The sequence below is a fragment of the Beta vulgaris genome, chromosome 2, assembly GCF_026745355.1.
Source record: "Beta vulgaris subsp. vulgaris cultivar EL10 chromosome 2, EL10.2, whole genome shotgun sequence".
NCBI classification, from domain to species: Eukaryota; Viridiplantae; Streptophyta; class Magnoliopsida; order Caryophyllales; family Amaranthaceae; genus Beta; species Beta vulgaris.
The window spans coordinates 15,075,655-15,088,254 of record NC_079203.1 but is presented as its reverse complement, the minus strand read 5'-3'; the positions used below and the strand labels follow the sequence as shown (position 1 = coordinate 15,088,254).

General features: G+C 34.6%; 1 protein-coding gene across 1 annotated transcript; it reads left to right on the top strand.

The window, feature by feature from the left end:
• The first annotated feature begins 6,661 nt into the window (after nt 1–6,661).
• Nucleotides 6,662–7,252, top strand: LOC130590452 (uncharacterized). The gene is made up of 2 exons (XM_057392889.1): nt 6,662–6,962; nt 7,011–7,252. Exons 1-2 carry the CDS (start codon nt 6,662–6,664, stop codon nt 7,250–7,252), a joined length of 543 nt encoding a protein of 180 aa, XP_057248872.1.
• Nucleotides 7,253–12,600: the final 5,348 nt, after the last annotated feature.

Genomic DNA, 12,600 nt, shown 5'->3' with positions numbered 1-12,600 from the left:
ACATTATGATCTTAATTCACATTTATTCACATTCAACAATCGAAAAGACAACCCAAATCTAAGTATTTTTAAAAGGTGTTTTCATAAGAGGGTACTATGTGTCTTAGACTAAAATTAATATATAATAGTATCAAAAGAACAATGGCTGTAAAGGTTCAATAGTTTAATATTTATCATACAAATAATAATTTATTTAATATTCAGGCCATAAGTGAATTTTACAGCACTCAGAGCCATCCCTCTATATTAGGCACTATCTTTATAAGGTAGTTATGGTTTATGGATAGCTTGAAGAATAAGTTAGGGAGTTAGTTATAGAAGAAAAGCAAAAGGGAATGAGTCCCGGTAACAAAGCTCTTAACATAGTCAGACGCCAGCCAACATCTTCATATTATGACCCCTTAAAAATTGTAAAAATAAGCTATTAAGGTTTATGCCATAAACATTTACTTAAGATTGTGCTTCTAATAAAGTAAAACCAGAAAATCCCAGAGTTCATGTCAAGCTCGTATCATATACAATCATATCTCATCTTGAGTTACGTTAAACAGCATAAGCTAAGATTTGGAGAACATACTCGGTTTAGAGGAAAGGTAGGTAGCTAGAGCAATATACAATGACAGTACCTGTTGTACCCAAAGGATGTCCTATTACCATGGCCCCTCCATTTACATTGATCTTTTCTAGATCAAGTTCTAACTTCTTACGGCAGTACACAAACTGAGAGGCTAATGCCTATAAAGTTAAGATGAGAGAAACAAATATCATTTAGATGTCATGTAAAATCAAAATATCATCAACAGCCATGGATTGGTACGCTCTGAACTTTATTATTATGCACACAATAGTATAATACACTTTGAGGTCACATTTTTATTCTTGGGGGAGGGGTGCAAAACTTAGGTTCACAGGATGCAATATAGTTAAATCAAGAGAAGATCCCACTGCACAAATGGACTATTCATTACTACATTTACTTGTATCTAAAACAATTAACAAGTATTTCATTTTATCATCACGTACCCATGTTGGGCGCTAGACACACAAGCATGGGTAAAGACTCCATGATATATACTTTTCCATAATCTTACAAAATATGCATAAAATAATGGAATCAGACACTTGGTATTATAAGTATTTGATATGGGTACCAAGTCAAAGTAATAGGAAGAAACCCGCTTTCCTGCATTTTCTCTGAAAAATATAGCCTTTCACATAAGGTAGATTTGTTTCATCATTAATGATACTTTTCAAGTCATTCACATTGAACTCAGTACCACCTCGGGAAGATGAAATCGTAGCTGGAGGTATTGGACAAAACTTTATTTCAAGAGACCTGCTTGAAGAAACGACCATAGGTGATGCACTCAAGGTCAAAGCTTAAGAACCATATATTATGATAATCATACTTATGATATCCAAATGGAACAAAAACTTCCCAATGAGAAATCTAAATAGTCATTATACATGCATCTTTTTGGAAAATTCAGTCATCAGAATTATCTGTTGGACATAGTTATAACCTAATCGATATACCAACATGCAAGATTCTGAACGTGGAAACAGCATCAAGGAATCGATCATCAGTTTTTAAGATTAATGCAACACCATTTTTGTAACTCTATATTTAGATTCTACGACAGTATATTAGTAGCATTTTAATGGCGAAATTGCCATATGATTTACAAAACATATTCATATAGGAGATAAAGTGGCAAGTTCTCAAATAAATCATCCAATTGACCTCCTGAGCTCAAATTACACAAGTTTAAGCTTTGATCACCCAACAATCTCATTACGACCACATAATACCCCCCCCCCCACACCACCACCACCACCACCACCACCACCAAGGTTTAGCAAGTTCCTACTTCGAATTCTTAACATGACCTTTTACGGCTCTGACTCTTTAATCCACCTTTCGAATTGGAAGTCAAAATGAAAGACGGTCACCACACAAAATCCATCTAATGAAAAGTTCACAAAGTTATGATAATCATAAAAATTGCTTGGATTTCATTTCACCCTGGGACATGGATCCTCAGTCAACCATATCCAAGCACGTTGATCACACACACGAATGACAGACCTCTAAAAAAAGGAAAACTACTAATTAGTTAATTGAAAAAAGAAAAACCAATAGAATTAAAAATTAAAACAAAATAAACAATTTTCAGAAATCAAAGTTATCAAATATCACTCTGTAGCACGTCCTCCACAAAATAATGCTCGAAAATCACAGATGTTTCACAATTCAGTACTTGAATGGTCAAAGATTTAGAATTTGCAACCTGCTAAATTAATGCTACTCAACAATTTAATTTAGGGATACAACTTTCAATTGAATTTTCAACACAACCAAATCGAAATCATACAAGCCACAGATATCTAATTAAAGTCAAATTAACATAAAGTTTAGAATTAATAAATCAGATAGGTTACCTTATAATCAATCAAAGAGTGAATGAAGCACGATCAGAACACATCAACTTACAAAAATTACCCAATATGAAAGTATATTCAGTCCTCTTCCCCACTTTCGTCACTAAAATAGCTAGGGTTCTTCTTCACCTTCCTCCCTTTCCCCAGTTTCCCTTATCCCAATCCTATCAGCAATCTCTGATCAGCACCACTATCAACCACATAAGCCCAATTATCTTCCTCATTCCAATCTATCTCTTCCTCGGCCTTGGCCTCGTATAATACTCCGTATTTTTAGTAAGTTATTAGTTATATTTTTTTTAAAAAGGTTTTATGTACTAAAAAGACTTTTATTAATTATTAAGATTTTAAATAGGCTTTTATATTAAATTATGGGGTTTTCAAATAAATTCTAGCCCAAATTATATACTGGGCCTAAGTTTACAACTTGTAATCCAAGTAGTTAGAAGATATTATAAAAAGAAATTTCAAAAAGGATTTATAAGAGATTTACAAAAGATTTTAAAAAAAAAATTTAAATTTGGTGTACGCTAATGGTTTCCACCGCCAGGGAGCTAAGTAATGGTTACATTACTTTGTTTTCCTTTTATCTTTTGGTTAATTTGTTTTATCTTTTGGTTAATTAGCATCTAGACTATTTATCTTGTGGAATATTCCTCTATTCTAGCTATATTATCATAAAAGATAGTTTATCCTACCTAAAGTAATTATTTTTTCTCAAAAATCTATCTTTTAGTTCCTATTCCTATTCTTATCCTATTTACCCAACTAGTATAAATAGGGGTCTCCACCCACCATATTCTTCACACCAAATTTGAGGAATAAATCTCTTTTTCAAGTTTAAACTTTATCTCCCTCTTAGCCTACTTTCTCTATTTTCTCCCTAGTAGTTATTATATTATTCAAGGTGCGTGTGTTTGTAGATCTTTAATAATTGTTTTGTAAGTATAGTATCATGTTTTTAGGAAAATATTTTGGATTGAAATACATGTTTTTATGAGTTTTATTATGAACTGCATCTGTTTATATGAACATGTTTGAATGTTTACAAATTTTATTATGAACTTTGAATTATGTCTTTCGTTTAATATATATATTTATAAAGTTTGATCTTTGAATTTATATTCAAATATTTTAGAAGGAGTTTGATCTTTTGATCATGTTTAAATATTTAAAAAGGAGTGTTTTTGAACTATATTATTATTTTTCAAAGGTTAACCCTTGAGCAAGTTATTTTATTTATGCCTTTATATGGCTAAGTTTTAAGAATTATTATTCTTTTTAAAGGAGGATTATTTCCAAAGGATTTTTATTAGTTATATGATCTTTTATGATCACAATTTATAAAGAGGCCACGACTTGTTATTTATTAGCAAGAACGGTAGCTATTATATTATTTACCCATGTACTTTTTGTATAAGTCATGTGGCAAGGTAGTTTCCCCTCGTTATAGACTCTGTAAGGAATACTAAACTTGGGGGGGGGGGTGTGCACACTTTAGGAAAGGTACCTAGGCAAGGAAAAGGAGTTTTATTAAAGTTATATACTTTATATTATACAAGTTATTTCAAGTATCCAAGGAAGGTTTATATGAGTATTTTGAATGTTTAGTAAAGTATTTAAATTTCCGCATATACATGTACTCAGTATTTTTACTGACACGCATTTTGTTTTGTTTGTTTTATGGCTTTGTCCCTGTGATGATCCTTTTGGTGAGCAGATTTTACAGGTTGATTGATGCATACTACGTATGGGGGAGCTAATGAGGAGTACTACATAGCTTAGTTTAGTAGTTATTATTTTTTTATATTTTCCTTTGTTAAAGTAGAAACAATAATTTTTATTTATTCAATAAAGAGAAGTTATTATTATTATCTCCGCTGCATTATTAAGGTAGTAGTTAGTATTTTTAGCCTTTAACGTTATCACGTGGCGGTAATACTCTCAAGTTTCTCAAGTGTTTTGTATTAAAATATATTATTCAAAAAGAGAGAAATTTGGGGGCGTTACAAAGTGGTATCAAGAGCCTTTAGGTTTATTAATGAGAGTTTGGGTAGATTTAGGAAGAGCATATAAGTTAGAGTTTTGCATTTTAGTGCATAAATTTTTTGCATTTTATTTGCATAATTTTTCTATCCTACTTAAAAGTTATATTTCCAAGTATAAATATTTTCTAATTTATATATTTTGAGGAAAGGAATAAGTGTGGCTTTATTTTTCTGAGGAAAGTTCTGGCTAAGGAAAGACTTGGTACTTAAGTTGGCCGCTTGTGCCGCACCTCTCTTTTCCTGGGAACTCCCTCGATGAATTTTTCATACACGAAAAACCTAGTATTTGAAATAAAACTTATTATATACATATAATATTATATATATATATATATATTTATATTTATATACATATATATATATACTTAAATTTTTGAAAACACAAATGGTTTGAATTTTTCTTTGTTTCCTTATTTACAATCAGATTATTGTTCTTATGAATAATTGTCTGACATTCTGTCTAGCAAAGTATGAAAATATTATTAATTTTCATAAGGAAGGAGGTTTAGTTGTCTTCATGACAATATACGTATGGTACTTACTATTTGTATTTTACCACAGATTTATTATGGCAAGTCATAGTCCATTTTTCGTACGTATTCTAGTAAAAAGAGATGCTCAAACTGTGACTGATTATGTGCGTGCTGTTCTGAAGTATGCAAACTTTTTAATAGAGCAAGGATACCAACAGTTTCGTCATCATGGACCAACGGTTGCTCTGCTTCTAGAGCACTTACCCTACATTGAACCCTACCATTGGCTATATAATAAGTATTACAATGTGATGACTTTATTAGATGGGATGCCCAACATGAGGGATCATTACCAAGAAGGAATCTGGCTAGCTACCGTACCTTATTTCACATTTGACCTCCGATATGCGAAATTATGGAAAGAGCAACAAGAAGCACAGTATGATGAATGCATATCAAACTCCAAGCCATCCTGACCATGAACCTACTACTAGTCCTGAACCCTCTAATATTCAAACAACCTCCAAACACAGAGGGTAGCCGTTCATCACCTCCGGAATATCACCCTATGTCTGATGATGAATGGTTTAGACACCAAGCCAATGATGAATCAAGAGATCAAGATCCATCTGATAATTTTTTTTTAGGAAAATGTTAGATTAGCAGTTTTAGTAGCTTTAATAATTAGTAGTTCTGTAATTAGACTACTACTCCTTATAAATGTTAGCTTTCCTTTTCAAGGATTAATAAATAAAATTCTCGTTTGTTCTTTTTATGCTATGTGCAATTTGTCAATCATATTATGAATCATGATTGTTGTATGAATTACAAATTTAGTAGGATAACTTAATAAGTAGTTTGTTTCTTACCAGGAAGAAATGGCCAGTAGACCCGGAAGTAGATCCAAAACTCGAGCAACTCTTAAGGAGTTGACCTCTCTGACCAAGAATTTGGCTAAGGCTATGACTTCTCAACTGAACCGTCAACAAGAGCCTGACCTAGCTGGCGAGGTGTTTAAGAAAGTAGCCTCTAGGAATCCACCTGTCTATGATGGAAAAGAGGACCCAGCCAGTCTTGAGAACTGGATTAGAGAGTTTGATAAACTGTTTACTGCTGTTAGGTGTGATGATGAGTTAAAGATCAACAATACTACATACTACCTAAGAGAGGAAGCTGATTTATGGTGGTCCCAAAGGAAGGAGTCTTTAGACTCAAGAGGATTTTGGGTGGGAGCAATTTAAGGAAGCCTTGAGAACCAAGTTTTACCCACCTCACTTAAGGAAAAAGAAGTGCCTAGAGTTTACCAACCTAGGATGGGGACCATGACTGTCAATGAATACTACTCTAAGTTATAGAGTTAATGAGGTTTGCACCTGAAATGGTTCAACTGAATTTTGAAGGCTCAACGATTTGAGCAAGGGTTGACCTTGTCCATTCAAGGGAAATTGGGAGGGGCTAACTTTAATAGCCTTGAGAAGTGTATGGGAGAGCTGCCCATCTATTCGGGATCAAGGAAGAGAGCTGGAAGTGAATCCTGGAGATAAAAGGAAGGGTCTAGTAATGGGTTTCAAGGTGGAGATAAGCGTCAAAAGATTAATGGAGGATTCAAGCAAGGAAAGGATGATAAAATAATGGGAATAACAACAATCGTAGTCAATCTGAAAATGGAAAGTCCAAGAGAGTCTACTACTGCAAAAGATGTCCAAGAAACCACCCAGGAAGGACTGTGAAGGAAATCTGGTAACTTGTAGGATCTGTAGCAAGTTAGGCCATAGAGAATATGAGTGCTTCCAGAAAGACTCAACATCAGCAAATCCTAAGCCGACCCAGAATCAGGGAGGTAATGGGAACAAAGGACTCCAACAGCAATCAGTGACCCATAATCGTGTTCCTCCTAAGAATGGGAACGGAGGAGACAATCAGGCTAAGACAAATAATCAAGGTCGAGTGTTTGTCATGAGCAATCGTGAGGCTGAAACGACTGCAGGCGTAGTGACTGGTACTTTCTTCATCTCTTCTATTCCAGTTAAGATTTTATTTGATTCAGGAGCTTCTCACTCTTTTATTTCCAAAACCTTAGTGGAGAAACTTAAGTTGGGAAAACCCGAACTTATAAGCATGGATATAGTCATACCTTCTGGAGATGTCATTAACGTTTCTAAGCTATATAGAGATGTTTTAGTGACTATAGCAGGGGTAGAATTTCCTTCAGACTTAATTGAATTCGAGTTAGATGACCTAGATGTTGTTATGGGAATGGATTGGTTGGGAAATTCAAAGCCCAAATAGACTGCAGAGCCCAAAAAGTGACGTTGAAAGGCCCAAAAGGAGTCAAAGTAACCTATAGAAAAATCAGTCAGAAGCCCAGTCCAAGAATGATTTCTGCTATGCAACTCAAGAATGTATAAGAAAGGGGTATCCATTGTACTTGTGTAGTATACAAAAGTTGGGAGTAGAAGAGAGAAAGATGGAGAATATTCCTGTAGTTAATGAATTTTGGATGTCTTTCCAGAAGAAATCCCTGGAATGCCTCCAATAAGGGAGGTGGAGTTCACCATAGACCTAATGCCTGGAACTGGCCCAATATCTAAAGCACCATATCGTATGGCTCCAGCTGAAATGAATGAGCTTAAACCCAATTAGAAGAGTTATTAGAGAAGGGCTACGTAAGGCCAGTGTATCCCCATGGGGTGCGCCTGTCTTGTTTGTAAAGAAGAAGGATGGTAGTCTAAGGTTGTGCATCGACTACCGTGAGTTGAACCAAGTGACCATTAAGAATAAGTATCCTCTCCCAAGGATCGATGATTTGTTTGACCAACTGAAAGGAGCTGGAATTTTCTCTAAGATTGACTTAAGGTCAGGGTATCATCAGTTAAGAATTGTTGATAAGGACATTGCTAAGACCGCTTTTAGGACACGTTATGGCCATTATGAGTTTACAGTAATGCCTTTTGGATTGACTAATGCCCAGCAGTATTTATGGATCTCATGCATAGAATTTTTAAGCCATACTTAGACCAATTTGTGGTAGTATTTATAGATGATATATTGGTTTACTCTAAGAATAAAGAAGAGCATGAGAAACACCTCCGAATAATTTTGTCAACCCTCCAACAGAAGCAATTGTATGCAAGTTTTCGAAGTGTGAGTTTTGGTTGGAAAAAGTGGCATTTCTAGGCCACGTCATTTCTAAGGAGGGTGTTGCCGTTGATCCAGCAAAGATTGAAGCCGTTAGTGAATGGCCTACTCCAAAGAATGTGACTGATATAAGAAGTTTTCTAGGTCTGGCAGGTTATTACAGACGTTTTGTTAAGGATTTCTCGAAAATAGCCCGACCAATGACCAACCTTATGAAGAAAGAGTCCAAGTTTATTTGGAGCCCAGAATGTGAGAAAGCCTTCACCATCCTAAAGGAAAGACTAACCACAGCCCCTGTGTTATCCTTGCCTGATGGGAGTGATACTTATGAAGTATATAGTGATGCATCTAAACATGGTCTAGGGTGTGTTTTAATGCAAAATAGAAGAGTCATTGCTTATGCATCAAGGCAACTGAAGCCATATGAAGTCAACTACCCTACTCATGACTTAGAGTTAGCCGCAATAGTCTTTGCTTTAAAGATTTGGCGTCATTATTTGTATGGGGTGACATGTAAGATATACACAGATCACAAGAGTTTGAAATACATTTTCACCCAAAAGGATTTGAATATGAGGCAAAGGAGATGGTTAGAATTCATAAAAGACTACGATTTGGATATCCAATACCATGAAGGGAAAGCCAATGTAGTGGCAGATGCCTTAAGTAGGAAGACAAGTCATACCTTAAGCACTATGGTGGTGGCAGATCAACTGTGTTTAGACTTTCAGAAGATGAATCTTGAAGTTATGCAATATGGAGAAGTAGAGAAAATGTTTAGTGCATTGACCATCCAACCCTCGATGTTTGATCAAATTAGGGAAGCTCAATTAAAAGATGAAAAGATGGAAAAGATAAAAGAAAAGGTGAGGGAGGGTCATGCTGGAGACTTCGAAATTCATGAAGATGGAAGTTTAAGAATGGAAGGAAGGTGGTGTATACCCGAAGCTTGTGAAGATTTGAAATTGAAAATCATGGAAGAAGGCATAATTCTCCATATTCGATGCACCCAGGGGGTGATAAGTTGTATAAGGATTTAAAGAAGAATTTCTGGTGGGCTCGTATGAAGTTGGACATAGCGAATTTGTTTCCAAATGCTTAACATGTCAAAAGGTGAAGAGTGAACATAAAAGACCCCAAGGAAAATCCAACCTTTAGATGTGCCAGGATGGAAGTGGGATTCTATTTCGATGGATTTCGTTGTTGCTTACCTAAGGGTAAATCTGGGAATGATACGATATGGGTAATTGTCGATAGGTTGACCAAGTCTGCAGTGTTCATACCTATGAAGGCAACATGGTCGATGGACCAACTAGCTAAGGCCTACATCAAGCATGTATTGAGAATACATGGAGTACCGAAAGATATTGTGTCTGATCGAGATTCTAGATTTTTGTCTAACTTCTGGCAGAAGCTACAGCAAGCCTTTGGTTCGAAGCTATTGATGAGTACTGCTTTTCACCCAGCCACTGATGGTCAGACTGAAAGGACCATACAAACCTTAGAAGATATGTTAAGAGCTTGTGTCATGGAATATCAGGGTTCATGGGAAGATCATCTCGATTTGATAGAGTTCTCCTACAACAACAGTTATCATTCAAGTATAGGCATGGCACCATTCGAGGCTTTGTATGGTAGGAAATGTAGAAGCCCATTATGTTGGAACGATATAAGTGAAACAGTTGTACTTGGGCCTGAATTGATTGAAGAGACCGTGCAACAGGTTAAGATGATCCAAGGAAAGATTAAGGCAGCCCAAGATCGTCAGAAAAGTTAGCTGATCTGAAGCGTAGGGAAGAAGAATATGAAGTGGGCGAAAAAGTGCTTTTGAAAGTATCACCAATGAAGGGTGTGATGAGGTTTGGAAAGAAAGGGAAGCTCAGCCCTAAGTTTATAGGCCCATATGAAATATTGGATAGAGTTGGAAAAGTGGCCTATAGGCTAGCCCTACCCACTGAATTAAGCCTGTTCATAATGTGTTCCATATATCTCAGTTGAGACGGTATATCCAGATAAATCGCATGTGTTGCAGCCTGAAACAGTTCAAATTGATGAGAACTTGTCTTATGAAGAAAGGCCTATTAAGATTTTAGACAGTAAGGTTAGAAGTACCCGGAAAAGATGTTAAAATTGTTAAGGTGCTCTGGTCTAATCAGAAGTCTGAAGAAGCAACATGGGAAGCAGAGGCTGAATGCGAAAGAAATATCCAGAGTTGTTTGCAGAAGGTTAGTAGTATTACGGGGCGTAACTCCTTTTAAGGGGGTAGAATACGATAGAGTTTCACGTGTTGACTTAGAACCTATTTGTTTGACCTATTTTTGACTTATTTTATGAGTTATTATGTGAATCAACTTACTTTTATAGGAAGTTGGTGGTATATGTGTCTTACTTGCTTTGTCTCTTGCATTGCTTGCTTAAGTTTCGAGGACGAAACTTCTTTTAAGGGGGTAGTCTGTAATACTCCGTATTTTTAGTAACTCATTAGTTATATTTTTTTAAAGGTTTTATATACTAAAAAGGCTTTTATTAATTATTACGGGTTTAAATAGGCTTTTATATTAAATTATGGGGTTTTCAAATAAATTCTAGCCCAAATTATATACCGGGCCTAAGTTTACAACTTGTAATCCAAGTAGTTAGAAGATATTATAAAAAGAAATTTCAAAAAGATTTACAAAGGATTTAAAAAGAAAAAAAAAAAAAATAAAAATTTCTAACGAAGTCTCACGCCAGGGAGTAGTAATTGTTATTACTTTGTTTTCTTTTATCTTTTGGTTAATTTTGTTTTATCTTTTGGTTAATTAGCATCTAGACTATTTATCTTGTGGAATATTCCTCTATTCTAGCATATTATCATAAAATAGTTTATCCTCCTAAAGTAATTATCTTTTCTCAAAAATCTATCTTTTAGTTCCTATTCCTATTCTTATCCTATTTACCCAACTAGTATAAATAGGGGTCTCCACCCACCATATTCTTCACACCAAATTTGAGGAATAAATCTCTTTTCTCAAGTTTAAACTCTCTCTCCCTCTTAGCCTACCTTCTCTATTTTTTCCCTAGTAGTTATTATATTATTCAAGGTGCGTGTATTTGTAGATCTTTAATAATTGTTTTGTAAGTGTAGTATCATGTTTTTAGGAAAATATTTTGGATTGAAATACATGTTTTTATGAGTTTTATTATGAACTGCATCTGTTTATATGAACATGTTTGAATGTTTACAAATTTTATTTATGAACTTTGAATTATGTCTTTCGTTTAATATATATATTTATAAAGTTTGATCTTTGAATTTATATTCAAATATTTTAGAAGCAGTTTGATCTTTTGATTCATGTTTAAATATTTAAAAAGGAGTTTTTTTGAACTATATTATTATTTTTCAAAGGTTAACCCTTGAGCAAGTTATTTTATTTATGCCTTTATATGGCTAAGTTTTAAGAATTATTATTCTTTTTAAAGGAGGATTATTTCCAAAGGATTTTTATTAGTTATCTGATCTTTTATGATCACAATTTATAAAGAGGCCACGACTTGTTATTTATTAGCAAGAACGGTAGCTATCATATTATTTACCCATGTACTTTTTCTATAAGTCATGTGGACAAGGTAGTTTCCCCTCGTAATAGACTCTGTAAGGAATACTAAACTTGGGGGGGGGGTGTGCACACTTTAGGAAAGGTACCTAGGCAAGGAAAAGGAGTTTTATTAAAGTTATATACTTTATATTATACAAGTTATTTCAAGTATCCAAGGAAAAGGTTTATATGAGTATTTTGAATATTTAGTAAAGTATTTAAATTTCCGCATATACATGTACTCAGTATTTTTACTGACACGCATTTTGTTTTGTTTGTTTTATGGCTTTGTCCCGGTGATGATCCTTTTGGTGAGCAGATTTTACATGTTGATTGATGCATACTACGTATGGGGGAGCTAGTGAGGAGTACTACATAGCTTAGTTTAGTAGTTATTATTTTTTTATATTTCCCTTTGTTATAGTAGAAACAATAATTTTTATTTATTCAATAAAGAGAAGTTATTATTATTATCTCCGCTGTATTATTCAGTTAGTAGTTAGTAGTTTTAGCCTTTAACGTTATCACGTGGCGGTAATACTCTCAAGTTTCTCAAGTGTTTTGTATTAAAATATATTATTCAAAAAGAGAGAAATTTGGGGGTGTTACACCTCGGTCTCGGTCTTTTTCCTCTGCTTAGTCTCTCTCCTAGTCTTCTTCGGAATGGGCGGTCCCTATTACCGAGCTGATTTCTGGGACACTCATAGCTGAGATGTCCTTCTTCACCGCACTCATAACATCTGGACCACCAAAAGATTGCATTTGAACATAGAACTCATAAACAGGAAGAAATCGCATATTCTTTGCAAAATTTAGTAAGAAATCAATACAAGTGAAGAGAAATGAAGTAAAAATGGGAGAAAATAGGAGAGAGAACAATGAAGGGAATTATCTAGGTTAGAGAAGATGATGAAGATC